Below are 23,128 nucleotides of genomic sequence, written 5' to 3'. Positions count from 1 at the left end.
GTGATGGCACAAGTCCCCTCCAAATCCACTATACATTAAGACAGGCAGCCATCTGTTGGACAAATCGTGCTATGACAATCATTCAATAAGTTACTTTCTTAATAAGTTACTCATTTCTTGAGGTGAATACTGTGTTCTTTAAAAGTAAAGAAAAAAGTAAAGTACAGACATAAATATATTGGTAAATATGAAATCGGTATGTTTTCCCCCATTTATGACACCAGTGCATAGGCTATTTATGTATGCAAAGGCCAAAATTTGATTTGCAAACCAAAATTATGTTTAAAAAGATATTTTGATAACGGACCATGAAGCTGCTCTTGGTACTGTCAGTAGATGTTTAAAACAGTAATGCCTTAACATCTGACACACAGTACTAGGAGCACTCGGGTCACTTATCCAATTGCCAACAGGCAGCTTCAATCATGGGGTCAGATGTTAGTCCTCATGAGCTTTATCCATGTCCACATATGCAGCATGGGACCAAGCAGTGGAAAGCTGATTATTGTCCCTATAGACAGAACTGCATTCATTCATGAGCTTTACCTTCAGCTGCTTGAACAGAAAGCACCAAAGCACACACGTGCACTGCTCAATTGATCACATGACCACACCGGACAAATCCATTCACTGAATATGTCTAAGCAATATGTCTGTTTTTCTAATGTGCTTAAAAGATTATAAATTAAGGGCATTTACAAACAGAAGTATAGGGGCGTCTTTTGTTTGAATTTAAACAGCAACCGCATTTGTGTAAATCTATATATATTATTTATTAGTGTTATTCATTTCAACACTTTTGTCTATTATATATTTCTCATTAAATAATCTACTGGTCACACTAATTAGATATAATGGAAGTCTATATCTGTAATTTCATCCTCTAAATAGCTGAAGTCAACTCTTGCCAAAGTACAAAAACTATCAATGCAACTAGAACACTGTTCACCAACACACTCCTCAGTCAAAAACTAATTCGTCAATGAGTCTAAAGCCAATATGCAATTTTATCAGTATTTTTTTTTTTTTTTATCAGTTTTATCAATTTAGTGTTCCTGTAGCTCAATTGTTAGAGCACTGAGCTATCAAGCGCAAGGTTGGGGGTTCGAATCCCTGGGAACACATAATATGTAAAAATTGATAGCCTGAAAGCACTGTAAGTCGCTTTGGATAAAAACGTCTGCTAAATGCATACATTTTATTTTTAAATTTTATTTTATTTTATTTTATTTTATTTTATTTATCAACAACTTAAATGCATGTCCTCAAGTTTATAACTCAAATAAAGAGACGTCTCAAAAACTGCGTTTTTTCACATTTAACATGAAAGAGTAGGCTACTTAAAACTAATAAAACAAACATTAATACAATCAAGATAAGTAGTTCTGATCAATTTTAAAAAGAGTTCAAGCAAGACACACTAGAGCTGTAATCGGGCCTTAAAAGTTAGGCCCGACAGGACCCGAGCCCGACAGGTTTCGGCCCGAGCCCGACAAGTACATTTTGATTGACAGCTTTTTTAAAGCCCGAACCCGTTTACAGCCCGACATTATTCAAATGTGCGCGCGCACAGCTCTTTTGCCTTTTGCCAACAATGAGCAATTTATTCATGTTTTAACATAATTTACTCATAACTAACGTAGACTAGACCACTTGGAAGTTGGAATAAAGAAATAAAATAAGTCCTGTGTCACATCGTAACATCTCAGCATTCTAGACATAGGCTCATTTAACCTATAAATAGACCAAACGCACCAATAAAAACGAGTCATTTAAAAAAAAAAATTAAGATAAATTTTAAATTAAGATGGGTATTTGGCAATAACGAAATTAAGATAAAGGCTCCGCCGGATTTGCTTTATTTAATAAAAGAATAATGCCAACATTAGCGTAAACACTCTGTCAACATTATGCATTTAAGACTCAATGAATATTTAGTTATCATTTGAAAAACCTTTACTCACAGAAATTAGGCTAGGTCTACATGTTTTTGTGGAGGAAAATGATTGAATCACTGTAGATGTCTTCAGCGCGCTCCTGCGCTCACTGATGGTGCGTCATTATTCACTCATTATTCTCATTATAAACATGGTCAAAACTTTTCCACACCTCAGAGTTTGCTTTAGTTGCTGGTGCAACCAAAACGTAATCACCAGAGGCAAGCCTCCGTTACACCTGCTCAGCATTCATTTTCGCATCTTTCTCGCGCTAATCGAAACACATCACATGACCGCTCGTTTATCTCGCAAACCGGAGCGCAAGCCCGAGCCCGGCCCGAGCCCGCGTAAGATGATAGAAATTAAGCCCGCAAAGATCTTCAGCTCAGACACACTACATTTTATACCATCGATATAAAACAAACTTTTAATTGAGTCAAGTAAAATACTGATGCAAGCGTTTTGAGTAAAGATATTCTTACCTTTAAATACACGTTCGCTCTGCTTGACACTTTATCGCTTATTTTTCTGGATTATTCGTTTGTTTCCTTTATACTGTGGGGACCGAATAACTTCAGCCCGCGGTATCGAAGCGTTTGGTGACATCAACTCAGATAAACACGAGCTCGTGGTTTCCGCTGATATGAACCAATGACAGAACAATATCACTGCAACTGGTGGTCGCCGAGCTTCATGTAGCTTAGCTCTCGCATGGTGCTAGTAGCCTATTCAGTATTAGGTTTGGACACTCATTACGTATTTTTCAAATGTAGGCCTGTATGCTGAGGCTGGTTGTCATTACCTGAGGTAAGCTGTCACATTATAGGCTTTGAATACATAAACATTTTTGATAGTTTCATGTTGTATAATAGTTTTGCTTTTTAAATTAGCCTGATAAAAATCTAATAGTGTATAGGATTAATATATTCGATATCATTATTAGTACAATAAATCCACCCTGCTAAATATTCACTGCAGTAAAAAGTATAAAAACTAACTTTTCTTTTTTGACAAAAACAAAATCATTGTTTATTCATTCATTCATTCATTGACTCAAAATAATTCATTGCCTACTGCCACATATGGAATCTGACATGACATCTTGGTTGTGTGTTTTGCTAACTATAGCAAACACAGTTTCACTAGAGAGGACCAAGTCTGAGAACATGAAGAAGAGTGTGTGTCTGTGTAATGTTGGTGATTTTAGCACTTTTCTCCAGCCAGACTCGCACACTGAGCTGCCAGTTGGACCCAAATGTTGGCAAAACTTATTATCAATGGATCACAACATTGGCACAACATTTCATCAATGTATCAGGCCAGCAGAGCATTTTATGAATGAAACTTCATAAAATCCTCCCAGCATGCTGAGATTTGGAGGATCTCCATCTCGATTTTTTTATCTTTTCAGTCACACATGGACATGAATACACACATTTATAGACTATATTTATATATTGTACTTTTAAAATCTCACACTATAACCACAAGGTGTCAAAATACTTGGAATCATTTTCAATAATATATTGTATTATAATCTGTTTTGTAAACTCACTTGACAGAAAGATCTTTGTTGATTGTTCACTTTGCTTGTTACATCAAACCGCATTAGTTCTCCTTAAACCAATGAATAAAACATGGTTTTTGTGGAATGTTTCTCACTCAACACTCAGTTGTTATTGGCCATGTAGTTATTGTTTAAGGGTTTTTAACTATAGCAGTACACCATCCCTCTACTTCTCAAAATGTGCAAACTAAAAGGAAAAAATATATATTTTAAAATAAATTGTCACAATTAAATGAAATTTCAACCCAATTAACTATTGCAAAAATAAACAAAACTGATGATACACTTGAGTAGAGCAATACAAAAAAAAAGTTAATTACATAATTAAAAAGTCAAAATAATAATTGCATACTTGATTTTGACTCACTTAACATATGCAAACGAAAAAACCCAGGTAAAGAGGGTTAACCAACTCCAAACAGTTATGCATATTAAATCACAACAATTAAATTGTAGAAAATGTTTATTAAATTTGATTTTTTTTATCCTTATGTCACATATTTACATTTCAAATGCCTAAAACATTTACAAACATGGAACCCAAAAATTATGTATGCAAATGCAAAACATGATATCCAGACATGTCCAATGATACAAAATAAGCATTAAAAATGCAACCGATGACACTCTTGGCATGACAATGCAACAGCTTGTGTTTTCAAATACAGACAGTGTTATCATTATGACTCCCATTACAAATTAAAATAAAAACAGTATGATTCAGTGGCTTCTTGAATGCTACAATGGCAAAAATGCTACATAGTTCATGAAAACAGCTTGAAATCATATAACAGTTATGGCCATTTTCAGTGAAATAGGGAACAGATCCTGTCAGGGTGCTACACATCTTACTTTCCGTCCAAACGTTAGCTTGTCATACTTGCAAAGAAAGAAAGAAATATTTGGCTGCATGTGATCTAAAGACTGTTTACTTATTGATTTCTTTTTCATTTCTTTTTAGAACAACGTTGGTACGAGCTCATGATGATAACAGTGCATGACTCTGAATGGAAGACGTACAAATGCTCAAATAAAATAAGGCCACATTAAGCTTTGAAGGGAATCAAGATCAAACAAAGTCACTTTTAATGTTGCAATTTTTCTTTGCTGTAACAAGTTTCTAGGCAGCTGTGAATGGATCCACTAAATTTGTTATTTGATGTTATTAAACTGAATGAACATTACAACTATACAAAGCGTCAAATATCAACTGTGGGCCTTTTACTGCAGCATTTACTACAAAAATCCTGGGACCGTCCAATGTTCACAATGAGAGCCCCTAAACTTCGAGAAGCCAAAACGGGACATGCTGCAGGTCTCTGACTTAAATTTGCCCATCGTTTTTTCTTGATTTATTTATTTTTTTCTTTAAGCACTAGAAAATTATAGAATTTTCTTATCATTCTATACAGCAACATAATACTGCCATCTCGATCCAAGAGTGAAGAAATGAATTATTATGGTTAAATACAAAATATCTTTTAAAATATTTAAAATATACTTTTATTTTATACATTATGCAGACTGGTTAACAATTTCAATGATAACAAAAATAAGTATTCAGTGAAATGTATTTTTTTTTTCACATGGATGGCGCTATGACAGGAAAAAGCAAGCAAACACACACATGCACGCGCGCGCACACTCATTCACACGCTTGCACGCAACTTTAAACGCTTTTATGTGAGTGACATTTGGATAGACAACTCTTTAACACAAGTACATCCAGCTTCCCAGATTTTCTACAGCCAATGAGCTTTTGTGTTGGACAATATTGCTCAAGCTTTCATGCATAATGATGTCAGAAAGTATCTCTCCATTCCATAGCATATGGTATCTTAGAAGTTTAATTTTTTCCTAGAATTGTTCCATACATATCACACATTACCATAGAGTATCTTTCTCCTAAACTAATCCAAATCATTACATATCTAGAGCTGTCCTCTACCTTGCAACCATCTACGTTTAAACCATTAAAATTATCTGTACACATTTAGCTTGTTCATCGAAACGCTCGTGAGCATTTATTGCTTCCCGAAGTTACCTGGGGTTTAGGTTTAGGGTATAGACACGCAACATTACAGTAGCTAAAGTGTGTCTTTGTGTTCGCGTTTGGACCCTGTTTTTTTTTAAGTCTACATTGCCTGATAATAGTTCCCTAATTCAAAGTCGCAACTGCGTGAAACCTGGGTCACACAACATCATTTAAGGTATTTGATATATCAGACAAACATTCAAAACATGATGCACATTTCGACACTTGAGATATCAAACATTTTGGTGGTGTTTCAAAGTAACTCTTTAGGCTTATCGTTACTGGTGTGTTTCAAAAAGGCCACTCGATAGCTAAAAATTCTCTTTGAATCCAATCACGATAAAAATATGTTAACAAGGTGCTTTTAAAGTTGATACATCAAATACTGAAACGCTCATCCAACCCAGGTCTCCGTTTGACCTGCAACACACCACTGGTTTTAACCGATACTGTACAAAGCTCTCCACACTCAGGGACATACTTTACAGTGTGCTGAAAAGTTCTGGTAATAGGGCACTATGGGTTCGAACTAAGAGCGATACGGTTTCTTTGATCGATCCGTCTGAAAATGAAAACAGTTGAGAGCCATTGAGCGTCTTCTACCACCTCGTGTGGAACTCCTGAATTTGGAGCAAAACAGCTCAGTTGATACATGAACATGAAAAAATGAATAAATAGAACAGTTCTCCTAAAACCGCCATACTGGTTTTGGTAAAGTCAAAAAACAATATAAAAAGCATTTACAAAACATTCATGTCTGCTCAAACAGAACCACATTGGACAGAGGGGTAAGTGCACCCCTTGAAAGCACTCCACAAGAGGACCACATGTTCCCACAAACGACAAGAGAGTTCCATGATGTCAATAGAGGAAAGGCTGGCGGGACCGAGCCTCACTGGGGAGGATGGGGTAGAGGCTGCCCCCATGGACTGGATTCTTGATGGACTGATGGATTTGGGAGGTTTTAATTTAGGGGGTGACTCAGATGGGTCGTGCACGGTTCTGCTTGAACATGGAAATAGTTATTATACCGTGTTCCAACCAGGTAGGATGTGATGAAGATAAACAAGAAATAAAAGAAAATGATTATTTCACAAAGAAATGTCCAGTTATTATGTCTCTCCCTTTCTCTCTACACTGTATAAAATTAATGAAGCCTATAATTCAGAATCATTTTTAATTCAAATTTCATTAACATGTCAATTTAAATTAAAAAGCTGTCTAACAAACCCTATCCTTTATTAATATTATACATAATTGAATTTTTAACATATTTCCAACTAAATTGGGTAATTGAGAAAAATCTGCTTCATTTTATTAATGCAAAATGTATTTTTTTATTTTATTTTGGGGTGTAATATGAAGAATGAAATCCTTGCAGTTACATAGTAAACATATCTGGTTGGCACATGGTATTATGATGTGGTTAGCTTAAAGTGCGGCATTAAAGCAGTGCGTTTCAGCAAGAACGCTCAGACACACATACTGTATACACTCTTAAAAATAAAGCTGCAGAAAGGGGGTCGCCATAAAAGAACCTTTCTTTAATCAGTTCTTAAAAGAATAGATTATTTCTTAGTTTGAAGACCATTTTAAAAATCTAAGGATTCTTTTTCTCACTATAAAGAACCTTATGTGGAATAGAAAGGTTCAATGGATAGGAAATGTTTTTCATGGAACCATTGAAATCAATAAAGAACATTTGTTTTCAAGAGTGTATGCTAGTGTGGGATGATATCAGTCAGTTGGTAGACATTATTAACTCAATAAGGTGCGAAGACAATGTAAATCATTTGTGGTCATAGTAATTAAGAAGTGTAGCACAAGATTTTGATTATAAGGACAAGACTGTTTATACTGGTGGGATGATATTGTAAGTGTGATGAGGGCTTACACAAATATTAATTTTGCCAGTTATTAGCAAAACATTGGAGCACAGAGATAACACTGTCTAGACAAATGTGAAATTCATGAGATGTACATAAGGTTAGTGTAATGAAGGGTTAGTGAGAAGACTAAGGTCTTTTAACAAAAACTGATTGAGGGAAGGAACATGCAAAGATGTGAGGAAGGAAAGACAGTTGTGAGGATGATAGGTTGTTTGCAAGAGATATGACATTATAAGAGATTGTAGCTGGTTTTAAACTGCTTCTTATTATATTAAAGTTCTGTAATACTTTTTAAACAGTCATTTTTTTTTAAAAGACAGTAAAGTGTTCCGTTTGTTTGTTTCATGGTCACACAACAACATTTTCAATGTTTTGCTGAGTGACGCACCAGATAAAGTCCAATTAACCAACTTTTACAGAAATTGCAGGGAATAAAAATATGTCAAGGGCACAAAATTAAGAACAATGGGGCATGATGAGAACTGTAACATATGAAGGTGGTGGGGCATTATTGGGAACCTCCTTCTGGCAGTGGCACAGCAACACTTAGAAAGCCAGCAGAGCTGGAACTGAGTGGGCGTGGAGTGGAGTTGATACACAATGCTCTTGTCGGAGTAGAAGGCCATTTCAGATGTCTCAGTGTGGTTAGGTATTTAAATGTGTTCTGAATGCAAGTGAGCGTCAGCATACATGACAATGATTTTGAGTGTTTGTGTGTCAGTTTGTCTGTGTTAATGCACAGACGTCTGTATTAAAGAGAGATGCATCGCTCAGTGTGTTTGTGTCTAATGTTGTGTATATATGTATGTCTGATGATGTTTCAATAGCATATGAGGATGAAGGCATTTAACAGACAGCCAGCTCACAGTGCTGGAGGCTGGCCCTTAGTTAGATGACCTCTGACCTCTAGGGTTCAGCTACGACCTCTCCACCTGGCTGGGCTCCTGTGACTCTTAAAATGCCAAAAGAGGAGAAATACACAATGTAACAGCTGAAAATATAACAATAGCATCACTGTGTACATTAATGCATGTACGTAACATAAATAAGCTGATTGACCATCAATTCAAAAAAGATAGCAACACAATGCTGGGTTCAAATCACAGCAAACTAATTTTTGTGAAAAATTAGAATAATCAATGACTGATTTTTGAGTCAAATTTGGCAGGCAACTTGTGAACTGAACTTTAGGAGAATGCCCTCTGGTGGCCACTCAGTATAAGTGCAACCAGGATTTGTTGAGTTTGTTTTTAGTACAAAAAAAAGTTAAAATGTCAGCAATCCCTCATAAATGTACTGTTATCAAAAAAAAAAAAAAAAATCAAACTATATTACACTTTGTCAATGTTATCAGTAATAAAAGTCTATAATATAATTAATATATATTATTAGTCAAAATTAGCATAAGATTCAATAATAAACTGAACTGCACATTTCATTTTAAAGCTACGGTATGGGGCAGGTCTTTATCAAACACTATACTGTACAAATGTCACCTACAGTGTATTAAATACATAGACTGCTGTAACAGTTTCTCACCTTTTAGGGTTGCCTGGTCGTCTTTTTTTTCTTTAGGTTCACTTGTGACTGCAGGGTGGACGCTGCCCTCGTTATCCTCTGCCTTTGTAATTTTTGAAGAATCCTGTGGTCCAGGAAGGGGGCCTTCTTTCTCCCATCCATAATCTACCCACCTTCCCACCCCATGCAGTCCATCCCAAGAGTCTGAGCTTCGGAGGCTAAGGCTTCTCATTCGTGAGACAGTGTCCACCTCCCTCATGCGGGCAAGTCTCTCCTCTGAGCCATGCCCAGGCGGGGCTGTAAAAAGAGCCTCTATTCTTTGGGAAAGTCCACGGCTCCGTCTATCTACACTTGAAACCTGACCTTCACCTGGACCTTGACTCCGGCCATTTTCAATGCATTGGCTAGCAACAACATGCTTTTTATGTTTTTCCACTTCATCAGTGCTAGAGACTGGACTGCTATGACCCTGCTCAGGTTTAAGTATTCTCTGTTTTGTGTCTGAATCTGCATCTTTATCAACAGTGTCTTGGGTATTTTTATCTAATTCCCAGTCTGAATCATCTTTGCCTTGCCCATCAATCCCACATCCACGCCAACCCCCCAGACCCCGTTTTTCACCACCTCCTTCCTGTCTATCATTGTCTAAACCCCATCTCTCTCCACCAACATCCCATCTTTCAGCATCAAGGGACCGCCTCTCTCTGGACCAGAAACCACCTTGACCCAAGCTTTCCCCTTCCCACCCACCCCTCTCCCAATCCAACCCTAGAGATAATCTACGATTAGTTGTAGGAAGTACAGAAAGGGGAAGGTGATCTGGTGGAAATTCAGGACGTAGCTCTGAATCTAAACCTGAATTAGTCCACATTGCAGTTTTATTTGCCCTCAAGATCACATTTGGTTCTTTATTTGCCTCTAAGGTAATATCACTATTTTGCTCTGTTCCTTCAGTAACACAGCACTTCTCTTGCTCTGTTTGCATCTTTTCCCTAGAAGTTTCATCTTCTTTCACTTTCTCTGTCACTTCAGATTGTTGGCTTTCAGGTTTCTCTGTTTGCTCTGTTTCTTTCTTTTTGATTTCATTATGTTTCTGCTCAGCACTGGCAGGATCGTCTTTCATTTCAGTGGCTAAAGTGTTGCTCACTTCATCCTCTACTGACTCACTGCCAGGAATGTCTTTATCACCTTTAACCATGTTTGACTCATCAAGGTTCTCTGCTGAACCCTTTCCTGTGATCAGAGTAGCAATATGCTTTTCAGCTAATGAAAGCTGCATCTGCCAGTCAGCAGGTACTTCTGGGCTAGCCTCTAAACCTGCTTTGTCACCAACAGGCTTTCCCGTTGCAAGGCTACCAAGCACACCCCTGTTGCTAAGAAACCTGTTAGTGTGGCTTGTTACCCTCCTAAAACCTGAGCTCCTTTCATCCCTGAATAATGCCATTGGCTCCTGTCTCACTTCTAATGCTGAAGAACAACATGGCTGCTCAGAATCTATGGGAGGTCTACCAGGTATGGGCACATGCTGTGGGGTTTCGATGCTCATGGCACTTCCTGGTTTGGATTTTATAGAAGATCGGCTAACAGCCCCAGAATCACGGGCCATTTGGAGAGTTTGACAGATGTGCTCATAGTCTGGGGGGCTGGTTAGAGTGGAAGCATCTTGCATGGGCTGTCTGTCTGCCCATGGGATCTCGGCTGCCATGGAAGAGGTGGAGGAGGTTTGTGCAGTCAAATCGTCATCTCTTTGAGTCTCTTTGGGAGCAGGGATATCCAGCTTCACTGATCTGCAGGCTTTGCGTTGGGTTATCTGGGACATAACTGTTTTGTAATCTCTGAAACCTGGTTCTGGTGGGGGAGGAGCAGGACAAATCTCCTCTCTTAGCTGTTTGCTGAAGCTCACACTTTTCCCAGTTGATGGTCGGGAAAAGGCACTCTTCACCTCCCGGTATTCTGGGTCACTTCCAGGCACCAAGCTTGGTCGAAGAGCGGTTGCAGGAATTCCAATTGAATCTGAAGACAACCTGGATTTAATGCGGTCAGGGATTTGCATGGAGGAGCGGTTGGGAAGGTTATTGCTGGCAGTGCTGAGCTCAAGGATATCTTTGTAGGCCTCATTGAGATCCTCAATGCACTGGTCCACACTGGGGCGTTTACCTGCTTGGTCTTGCGCCTCTTTATTGATGGTCTCAAGATCCTCAATGGTATCCCACGGCCGCCGGCTCACTGGCTTCAGCAAGAACTGGCCTAATGCCTCTGGGTTTGGCCCTGTGGCTGACTTCGCCTCTTCAGTAAGATCTGATGGTGGGGACTGAGCTGGGGGCTGTGTTGGTGGAGGAGGAGGAGGTTGAGATGGTGGTTGGGTTGGAGGAGGGGGTGGAGGGTGAGACGGGGGATGTAATGGAGGTCTGTGAGAACCTGTGCTCTTGGAGAAGGTGCCTGTCCGTGAAAAAGCACTGTTGCTGGATGGTTTTAGGCTTTTCTGGCCCTTCATGGGATACCCATAAGGGGTGCTGGGGTCAGGAGCTCCTGAAGCCGGTGGAGCTGCTGGAGTCGGTGGAACTGATGGAACCGATGGAGCCGGCGGAGCTGACGAAGCCCCAATGGCCCCTGGGGCAGCCCCTGGAGCCACCGATGTAGTCTCAGCAGGAGTTACCTCTGGGGCAGCAGGAGCATCTTGTGCTTCTGTATTGGCGGGGCCTGGATTTGCATTGTTCTTTGTGGGCTCGGGGCTTGTTTGGGTTTCCTGATCACGGTACTGGTCCCCAGGCCAAGCCCCAGAATACCGTCGGAGCTCATCATGTGGATTTGGCTTAATGATCCTAGAGCGTGAGTTCCTTCTGCGATGAGCTCTCCTTGTGGCTATGCTACTGGTCCCACTGCCAAGTGTGAGTGCTTGTAGCTCTAAGTCAGTGGAGGTGGTGGATGTGCTTTTGAGGCTTTGGTTTGGCAGGGAGCTGAGGGTGTTGCTTTTTTCGCTGGAGGAACTTGGTGGAGGAGGAGGAGGAATTGGAGGAGAGTCTGGTTCTTTCTCTTCGTTGTTGTTTTGATCTCGAGATTTTGAACTGGACTGCGAAAGTGGCACGGACACAAGGCAGAAGATGGTCTCACTGAGTTTCTTTTTCACACTCTTTTTCTCAGGTTCCTGGACTGGTTCTGTCTTTACTGTTGAAACACTCTCTGTGGAACCTTTATCCAAGGATTTGTCAGCTTTTCCAGACTTGTCAGTGATCTTCTCAGATTTCATCTGGTCTGTACTGCTGTCTCCTTTAGTCTGCTTGTCAGATTTATTTAACTTGTCAGTAAATTTTTCAGATTTACACTGTTTTTCTAAAATTTTATCTGCTTTCAGTTGTTTTTCTAAAATTCTATCGATCTTCAAGTGCTTCTCTAAGAGTCGCTCAGCTTTACTTTGCCTGTCTGAAATTCTGTCTGCTTTTACGAGCTTTTCAGGGATTTTCTCCGCTTTGACTTCAGGCTTAATTTGTTTGTCGGTATACTTGTCGACTTTGACTTGATCTGGGATTCTGTCTACTTGTATCTGGTCAGTTAATCTTTCCACCTTTACTTGTTTGTCTGTAATCCTGTCCGGCTTTACTTGTTCTGTAGGCTTATCTAATTTGATTAGGTCAGTAACTCGATCTGGTTTCATTTGCTCTGTTACTTTGACCTGGTCTGTTTTTGTCTGTTCAGCACCTCTCTCAGCTTTGACAGGCTCTGTTACTCTCTCAACCTTGACTTGGTCAGTGATTCTGTCTGCTCTAGTCTGTTGGTCTGTACTTCTGTCTGTTTTAATGATTGGTTGCAGGGGTCTGAGCTGAAAGGCTGGGGGGAACTTTGCACAGCTCTGGTCAGGTGCTACAGTTTCACTGCCTTTGTTCATCCCCTTGTGCCAGCGGTTAGTATTCTCCTGTTCAGTGAGAGCCGGTTTGTTATTATCCGTGCTAAGATTCGGTCCCTGTGAAGAGAGAAAGGCACTATCATGTGTGGATTGTCCTAAAGTTGCAGTGCAGGGAAGCTCTTTGTTGACGTGTCGGATCTTGTCCGAGTCTGTGAGCGAGTTTCCACAGGGCCCCCCTGAGACGTGCCTGATACGCGGGTCTTCAAATGGGACATACTGCACAAGTCCTGGACGGCTAGGTACAACAGGCCCTGGATGCACAGGCCTTCTTGGAACTACTGCCATGCTCCTATCTTCACGCCGCTCTGACCATGACAATCCTGAAGTCCTAGAAAACCACTGGCCCATCTCTGCACTCACAGGCTCACGTTTCCATCGGACAAGAGCAGAATCTGCTCGATAGTTCTGTCCACTCCTGGGTGGCAGGAATCTCCTGTAGGAGGGGGGTGGGATGTAACCAGGGGGATCCATACCAGTCAGTTCATGGTAAAATAGATCTGTCCTGTATGATTCTGGTCTCAGGAGCTCTGCACTTTGGGAGTAACAAATGGACCGGTCTCGTAGCAGTTCTGAGCTCTGAGAGTAACAAAGGGATCGGTCCCGTAAAAGATCGGCACTATGCGAGTGGCTGAAAAAACGATCACGCAGTAGTTCTGCACTCTGTGAATGACTGACAAATCTGTCTCTTAGCGGTTCAACACTCTGAGAGTGGCTCAGCATGCGGTCTCGAATTGGTTCTGCACTCTGTGAAAAGCAAATGGACCGATCTCTTAGAGGCTCTGCACTTTGAGAATAACATCCAGACCGGTCTCTGAGTGGTTCAAAAGTCTGAGAGAAACACACGGAGCGGTCTCTGGCTTTGGACACAGGTTCAGAGGACAATGTTTCCCAGCTCCCCCTGTTTTGCTGGTGAGTCTCATAAGACGGGGGCTTGACGGGGCGGCTGAACCGTGGCTTTGGTACAAGTGCAGAAGATGCATGACTTTGTGTCTGACCACTCCACCTTTCCCCTGCTTGCCACTCACTGTGGTATCGACCATATGGAGCAGAGCTGCTGCTTCTTTGTGTAGGTGGGTGATTTGGGGCACCGGTTTGAGGCAGTTCTCCATAGTGGGGATCTTCTGGTGAAAGGACTCGAGGGAGCGACTGAGACTTGGCTCGCACTGTGGTGGACACACTACCCTCTGCTGGTCGCAGATGGTGTTGCTGCTCCTGAGACCAATGTTCAGCCTCCCCATCTGACAGCTGCCGGCCCAAGCCCACTGCAGGGCGCCACTCCTCTGTTCCCAGGCTCTGGCATTTTCTCTCTCCAGTCACACGTAGCGTCTCTGGGCCTGAGTCTATAGGTTCCCGTATCCATGGGCCTTCCTCCCACCGTGTCAGTGGCCTCTCAGCCCTCAGCTCTTCAACGGCTAGTACTGGACCTCTCCACAATCCTCCAGACAATCTGAGTTCCCTAGGATCAGCATAGTCCAAAAGAGCACTGAAGTCCTGGCCCCTCCTTCTCCAGAATGAAATATCTCGCTCATCTGCATGTTCAGAGAATGTCAGGCTGGGAGCATCATAGAACCTAGCAACAGAGACAAATATAGATCATTGATGAATGTAGAATTGTTTTGTTAATTTTTCAAAACTGCAATCAGATATCACAACTTTCCTGTTACAAACAGATTAGGTCACAGAATTGAATAAAATTATATTCATATAGTCAAGGAAACAAGTATAGCTCTAACACCATACGGGTTGATGCTACAGTAAGTGTATTTTGTGGTTTGTTAGAGATCAATCATAATTACTGACTGGTTCAAATAACAATTATAGTTCTAGCTCAGGGGTGTCCAGTCCTGTTCCTGGAGGGCCACTGTCCTGCAAAGTTCAGCTCCAACCCCAATTGGCTGAACCCCTGAACCAACTCAAGGTCTAACTAGCCATACTACAAACTTCCAGGGAGGGGTACTGAGGAAAGCTGGAGCTATACTCTGCAAGACTGTGGCCCTCCAGGAGTTTAGACACCCCTGATCTAGGTAAATCTACACATTCACAGAGATCTGTGAAAAGTATCAGGGTAGTTAAATAATGCAATTTAGAATGTTACATTCAATATCTCAATCAATCAATAAAGCAATAAATAAATTAAAATAAAATATATTTTAACCAAATCCAGCATAGGCCAACCTATAACTGTGACATTAGACATTTGCAGACCAAGCAAAAAAAAAAAAAAAAACTGAATAACCAGGTAAAATTATAATGAAATTTCATATGTTTAGTATAATGACAAATAAACAACTTTTGTTAATGAAAAAAAGGCTTGTGTTGTGCATGATTCAGGCATTCATTTACTGTCACTTTACACACACTCAAAATGCACCTCAGGGCAAGCTATATATGTGATTACATTCACATGGCCGATTCCTTTCAGGTTATAGTACATCAATGTTGACATAGTGTCTAGATTTCTGTGATAAAATCACAGTGGAATGGATTAGGCTACAACAGGAAATATGGATGAAGTCTATTTTAATTGACTTGTTTTAGGACAGTCTTAGACTCAGAATAACAGTTCAAGGTGTGCTAGAAGAAAGCTGTGTTTAACATTTGATTTTTACATTAAAATTAAACTCACACACATTCAAAATCAGCACACATGGCATGACACCCACTCAGATTTCAGGGCTCAAAACAAGTGTAGTTAATGTGAAGAACTACAACTGTGTGAACTTGAAGGGAACTGCTCTAACATTACAGTAATTCTGAGATAAGGCTCTAGCATCGTTGCATGCAAACTATTTTAATACAACTATTTTGTTACCTAATTCAATTATATTTATACAATGTGGTGAAAGTGCCCAGACATTTTTGGGGCCACTGTTTTTGTTACAATAGATTATAATATATGGGCCATAATCATGGTTAGAATTATGCATCTTAAATCATGCATTATGACATCCAAATGTCATTTATTAGTGTCAACTGAATGTTTAATATTTGAATTAATCAAATGCTTTACACCCTGTAAAAGGAATGTCAAATGTTTTAATGTGTGTATTTTAGGTTACATATATATCTCGACAACATTAGCCAAGATCGATGTTCACCAGTGATGATTATCATTGATGCATATTTAATGCAGATTATTAAATACAGTTGTTGATCTTACTTTTTTATTTGCATTCTTGTGTGCTTCACTGAACATGTATTGCTTTGAAACTCTTATTTGGGAAGTGTCTTTCCCTGCAAGTCATTCCCGAACACATACAGGTTTTCATAAAGACTGCCCACAAACACTAAGAGGCATTTTCAGGCTTTGTTTCGGTTGATAAATATCCACTTAATTCAATGCTCTTTTTGTTCTCCAAGTTTTAATGCATTACTCTTTATAGTAACCTCTCCAAATGATTCAGTGTGTGAGAGAAATTTCCGAATAATTAAAACTGAATCATGAAACGATTCGCATTGAACTTGTTTGACAATTCAAAAGAGTGATTCACTCACAAAATGTACACTGATTTGCTGGGTCTAATTCAACAAATATGTTAATTTGTTTACCTGAAACATCGCATAATATTTTTGAAACATTTTTATTTTTCAAATTCCTGCCATTTCTTCCGTTTTACTTTTGGTGGCATATTTATGGGTTATGGTTATGCTAGCAAAAATGTAGGTGTAATAAAGATTTGAACTGTCCCCTTGCAATACAATAACTATAGAACGGTAACCATGAAGATAACTATACTATGTAACACCAATGGGCAATAATGTTCTGTTTATTATGTAGTTCCAGTTTTAAATGCTCAGGTAGATTCTGATTGGCTGTCAATGTTTTTATTGTTCATCAGCAGTTCATCAGTGATTCCAATGATATCTTAGTTGTGTTTTTTATAGTCTCGTAGAATCAGAAAGATTATTAAAACGTAGTTATTGTCTTTGGTGTTAATGTCACTTAAAACACATGCAACCAACATTTTACATGAAACATTGTGTTTCTAAATATGGACACTTTAGTGTGGACCCTTTACAGTGCACACTTACCCACTGTCTGTAGCTAGGGAGTCACCCAGAGGTTGCAGTTCACCAAGGAAAGCAACAGGAACCTCCAATCTCCGATGAATCCTTTCATGGCCCTCATTAATGTTGTTGTTGTTCTCTGGGTAAGCCTTCACCGGAGCCGGCCTGTACACCCCTGTGCCTGCTTCTGCTCCCCCCTCCGTTGTCCCAAATCCATTCAGAGTTCCACCACCACCACCAGCAGCAGCAGGCCGGTTCTCTACATTATCACGACGACATTCGTTGTTTCGATTGTCATAAGGCGCAGCGGAAGAGGAGGAGGCAGGGCCGCTCCTGGGCAGTTTGTATCCATGAGAGATCAGCAGGTCCTCCACACTGTACATGATGTGTGTGTGTGTATGGATGGAGTTGGAAAGGGAGCCCAAAGGCGTGTGTAAGTGTGTGTATGTGTATGTATGTGTGGCCTATGGGCAGTGCTGGTGCAGCAGGCGGGGACACAGCTGCTCAGCAGAGGCCATCACTGGAGAAGAAGGAAGACAGAGAGAGATAGAGAGAACATTACACTCTAAAACAATAACCATCTGCTCTGCAGAGACATAACCATCTTCTTGGTTAAGTACAATGAAACTTATGAAGCTACATACAGCATCTATTCTTTAGATTTGATGTGACCACACCCTGTCAGGTTATTATATAACCAATGCACAAAATCTTCAAGTGCTAACTCAGACGTGCAGCTTAAAGTCAATATGATTCTCTGCTCCCATTTCACAGCCATTATCTGGGCCTGCGTGATATTTTTCTGCCTTTTTTTTATGATACTCAACATATATATCTCAGTATTAGAGGAACCAGAGTCACTGTTGCCAAGCAGATTTAAAATGTTTAATGCAAGTAACATACAGTAAAAAAAATATCAAGACAGGTTTTCAGGTTTCTCACTGAATTTCTGCACAACTAATAATACCAAATGCAATTGTAAAAATAATGTTTTCAAAAAGATATCTTGGAGAAAAAAAATTATTTAAAAAAATGTAGCGTGGAATTTTACACTGGATACAAGGATACATTGTTTTATTCATAAGCAAAAATAAATGCCATAAGTTGCAATAGATAAAGTTGATCAACACTGAAATATTTAAGTGTAGTGTTTACTTTGAAATTATTTTCACTTAGAAACTGCAAGTATATTTCACAAATAATTACAAAAAAAAAGCAAGTACACATTGAATGAAAATATAAAATGTTGAGCCAGACAGACATGATATATGTTTTAATATCTCATGCTCCAATAACCTTTGTTGTATTTAAAAAAATGTGTAAAGATTAGATCACATACAGTACACACAAGATACTTACCTACTTATAAATCAGCAATATGATGTCTAAATTTATGTTTGAATAACTGGTCAATAAATAATCGTCTGGAAACTATCTATCTGCATCGCTGAGAGAGCAAAACTGTGAGTTTCCATGGTGATTTAAAATAACTGAACCACACCTCAGTGCTGAATGTACCCTAGCGGTAACCTTTGATCCCCCCAGTGACCTTTACTTGACCTTGAACCAGGTTAAAAGAAAAAGAGAGAATGACCTTGACTCATGCTCTGTAGCATCTCTGCATGCACGTTTGCATGTGTGTGTGTGTGTGTGTATGTGTGTGTTTGCCTAAACACTGTCTTGTTGTCTTGAGCAATGCTCAGACCAATTTGATGAGTGGCATTCCGTCAGGTTGAATCCACAATGAGCCATGCAATACAGCCAGCTACGCTTGAGGCTTTGGCTAGATCCATCTCTAAGTAGTCTGGAGCCTGCTTACCATCCCTGCAATTTTTTTGTTACTGTTGCTGTTGTCCACACACACACACACCTGACCTCTGGGTGACCTCTGTGGAAAACATGTGCATTTGTTCCTGTGCATTACCTGCATGATATAACCAGCAACCAATGTACACTTTATATGCTGTCTAATGAATAACAAAACTGCATGCATAAAATATACATACTTGTGTCAGTATGTTTTGTTTTGTTTCTGTTAGCAGTCTGAAAACCTCTCTCTGTGGGTTGGTTATAGCATTTCAGAACCGTTAAAACCACTGATGCTTTAATAACCCAATGTAAATTTGTGAAATATGGGGCTAAAATTACACTGAGGTTGAGGATATTGCATTTCCCCTGCCAGCTGTAACTCTGATTGGTGTGGTATAGGAGTGACATCATCACTGTGAGCAGCCAATCACATTCCTCTGAGTCTAAATCAGCTGGAACCTACAGCACAATTCTGACTAAAGCTAATTAAAGAGTGAAAGACCAAACAATTCTGTTTGATACATAGCTCTTGCTCTTTAACTGCCTGTGACACAGTTACACAGCCTCCTCCCTCCAATACTGCATTCTAACAATACCACTGCGAGTGCAGGTAACATCGCAGGTTGATTGTATCACACCATGAAGCAGTGCTCCCTATTCAGTCTTAGGGATCAGGGAAGAGAGACTGCAATAGTGAAAGTGTGATTTGACCATGACAGCTGTTGTCAATGATAGCACATCGGTGTTGCTGGGTAGAAAAAGGGGTGTTGCTGCCTCATGTTGATTGAATATGAGAGTGTCACAGCATCACCACTGGAATGGAGGTTCATAATTACAACCGTTGACTGTATCCCAGAGGGGGACTTCACAAAACACTGATCTGACATCATTTATCTAATCTTCTGTGTCATACTAATATATCAATTTGCAAGTGTGTGTATGTATGTGTATGTGCATTGCATCATAAATGCAAACACATTTTTGCAGGTACATATATTATTTTTTTGTCTTACAATTCATTCTTCATTTAACATTGATCATTAAAAAACTTTGAAAGCTGAAAGGTAATATGACAACATATCACGAGAATTGCATATCCAACAGAATTCTAAAGACTTACTGTTCTGCAGATCCGCATTACATCATAAATGCAAAAAACATGTTACCATGTAAATTTTTTGTCTTACAATTCATCCTTCATTTAACATTGATCATTAAAAAACTTTGAAAGCTGAATGGTAAAATGACAAATTATCACGAAAAATTCCATATTCAGCAGAATTCTAAAGACTTACTGTCCTGCAGATCTGCATTACATCATAAATACAAAAAACATTTTTTTTGTCTTGTAATCCTTCATTTAACATTGATGACTAAGATACTTTAAATCACTAAAACTGCATATTCAGCAGAATTTGTATTGACTTTTTCATTAATTATTGTTATGTTTTTTATTGTTGTTTGTTGTTGTTGTTTTTGTTTATTGTAGATCTGCATTGCATCATAAATACTAAAAATATATTCAAAACGATGAAATGATGTAAAGATGAACTTTACACAACTGTCATCATGGCAACAGCAGCCTAGATACGTGTCAGATAATACACACAAACTTCACCATATACACTAACTTCAGGAAAGATGAACCACAATGAAATGTTTTAATAACTCAAGTGTCTCCTTGATTATAAGGAGAGCACGTTTAGATTTTTCCTTAAATGGACAGTTCACCTAAAAAATTAAAAACCTGTCATAATTTACTCATCCTTCATGCTGATTTTAACCTGTATGACTTTCTTGCATAAAACGCAAAGCAAGTGGTAGCAGTATAACAGTCTCAGTCGCCATTCACTTTCACTATGGCAAAAAAAAAATGCAATGTAAGTGAATGGTGACTGAAACTATCATTATGTCTAACATCTGCTTTGTGTACCACAGAAGAAAGAATGTCATGAGAGTTTGAAAGAGAGTAAATAATGACAGAATATTAATTTTAAGTAGAATTGTGCTTTTAAGAACCCAGAATTTCCCCCTAAGAAAAATAACTAATCTCGCATGCATCTCCTCTAGAGTTTCTAAACAGTCTGACAAACTGTCCTCATATTTGCCTCCAAAATGCAATGAAACGTGGTTGAAACAAAAAGTTGAAACATAAACCACTGGAATGAAATTTCAGGCGTTCAGCATGTTCATCTAACTTACTTTCTTCCACCTCCACTTCTATTTCCACTCACTTTTATTATAGCATGCATAAATTAATAAGTCCAGAAGGTCTATTTGAAGTTTGAGTTGAGTCTTGAGCCCTCCACCATGGCCAACAAATCAAATATGTTTACCTTAATCTCACTCAAGGATAAAAGCCTGAACATGTGAAAATCATAAAGCTGTAAAAGAGCAATAAAATGTTCCCATGGTTGAATACACTGTCTCTAAGGAGCAGGCCAGCTTGATACTCTACTGTAGGGCATACAGGTAGCTTCCGTCAGCACATGAGCAGGTGATAAAATCACTCCTCTGTCACTTTTTACAGAATGCAACATTTAATAGGAGCCGAATAGAGACGGTTCAATTATTATCATGTGTGTATCAAAATTAATTAAGAACTTAGAGCAGAGAGAGAGAGAAAGAGAGAGAGAGAGAGAGAGAGAGAGAGAGAGGTGGGGTGGAATGGGTAACGCAGAGTAACACCCAAACGCACCAAGCATTCCCTACCCTATGGGAGACGATGTTAATATTAGAGCAAGAAGCCCAACTCGAATGCAATTTCCACCTCTCACTTATTTCATTTCACTAAACATCTCCACTGCGCCACAAACACATGCAGCTCCTGATGAGCATCAACGCGGCGCACAAGCGCGTAATATGACCTACAGCATCAGCACCAGCAGCAGCATCAGCAGCACAAACGTGCTATGCTGGCAAAGCCATACTGCAGTGGGTGCCACAGTATACATCAAACAGGCCGCTCAGGAATGATTCTAAAAGTCAAAAACGCCCCAAAACGCAGGTATACGCGGCGCCGCAGGTACAGGAATCACATTGCACAAATTGAGTGGGGAAAATACGCTGTCATAATCCCATTTCATTTCATTTTTTTTTTTTTTTTTTTTACATATCTTCCCATAGCAACATAAACACATAAATGGTCTAGACTCGCACCGGCAAAGGCGTTTAATTTTCAGCTCTCCGCACCATTTGCGGATGCGTCTTTTGCTTGAGTGTGTTTATCTTTTGCATTAGGTGGAAAATACACACACGCGCGCGCGCGCACTCGCGTTATACTGCTTATTAATGGAAAAAAATACATGCATGCACGGGCCGGCTGCATATGTGTATATTTGGTCGTTAAAAGGCGCGACGCGCTCGGATGTCATTTCAAATGCATCCGTCTTACCTGGAGCTTGTTTGGCGCGGCCGTCGCAGTTCGCCTGCGCCCAGCGTCAGAGGCTGCAGGACGCTTCAGCTGGGCATGCCTATATCAGCGGGCTCTCCTCCTCTCTAAGCGGAAGGAGAAAAAACAGCGTTGGCGAAAATGGTTTCTCCCGAAGTGTGCGCGAAGTTTATTTTCCTTCGCCGTTGTTGACGTCAGACGCGCGTGGAATTGCTGCTTGATTTGACATTTAGTGGAGCTCGGTACGCCAGCAGTAATGCGGAGCCTTCCATGGTGGTGGCGAAGTGTGTTCTGATGTCAAGAGCTCTTCAGCGAGTGGGGTTCAGTTCATGCTAGGTGTGCACACACTCTCAGTAATACAGGTTCCAGCCTTTAACTAGAACCTTCAAGTTCCACCATGGACTTTTAATGTTCGAGCTGGTTTGAAAAACATCTAATGTTTTAAGGATCTGAAGAACCTTTAATGTGATGCTAAAAAACTTAATTTATCTCTGTAGAGTGTCAGAAAGTGTTAGAAAGCCATCAATGTTAAAGAACCCAGAGACAATGCTGTCACATGAACCTGTAATCTATCAGCTTTTATCCTGCTCTTTATTAACATCTTTATAACATCTTTATTACATATGAATATATAGACAGAATATTTGTATGCATATAACACCTGTACGTAATGTCAAGAACCTTTAGCCTTTACAAGAACTCTGTAGAGTGAAAAGATTTTTAAAAGAGAATACACACACACACACACACACATATATATTTAGATGTAATTTTAACAACAGGTTCTTAACCTGCATGCGTTTATACACACACACACACACACACACACATATCTGAAGAATATATAATGTCACAAACTTTATTTATCTCCAAAGAAGTAGGAAAGAGGTTTTTACTAAACTTTTACATTCATGCATTTAGCAGATGCTTTTATACAAAAACGAACAGTGCATTCAAGGATTACAGATTCACACATTAGATTCAGATCGACTGTCTTTGCATGCATGTAAATGACTTGCTACCAGAAAGCAGATGACATTATATTCCATATGGACAGACAGAGGGAAAGTCCA

The 23,128-nt window shown here is 39.6% G+C and overlaps 1 protein-coding gene across 1 annotated transcript; it reads right to left on the bottom strand.

The window, feature by feature from the left end:
• Positions 1-6,217: 6,217 nt before the first annotated feature.
• LOC113113442 (uncharacterized) lies at positions 6,218-22,345 on the bottom strand. Its single transcript, XM_026279629.1, has 4 exons — positions 22,059-22,345; positions 16,880-17,375; positions 8,968-14,417; positions 6,218-8,380 (listed from the first exon to the last, which is right to left on the bottom strand). The coding sequence occupies exons 2-4, from the start codon at positions 17,236-17,238 to the stop codon at positions 8,346-8,348; spliced, it is 5,844 nt and encodes a 1,947-aa protein (XP_026135414.1). The 5' UTR covers positions 17,239-17,375; positions 22,059-22,345; the 3' UTR covers positions 6,218-8,345.
• Positions 22,346-23,128: the final 783 nt, after the last annotated feature.

The sequence above is a fragment of the Carassius auratus genome, chromosome 2, assembly GCF_003368295.1.
Source record: "Carassius auratus strain Wakin chromosome 2, ASM336829v1, whole genome shotgun sequence".
Taxonomy (NCBI): domain Eukaryota; kingdom Metazoa; phylum Chordata; class Actinopteri; order Cypriniformes; family Cyprinidae; genus Carassius; species Carassius auratus.
Note: the sequence above shows the minus strand (reverse complement) of the source record. Positions and strands in the feature narration are given on the sequence as shown.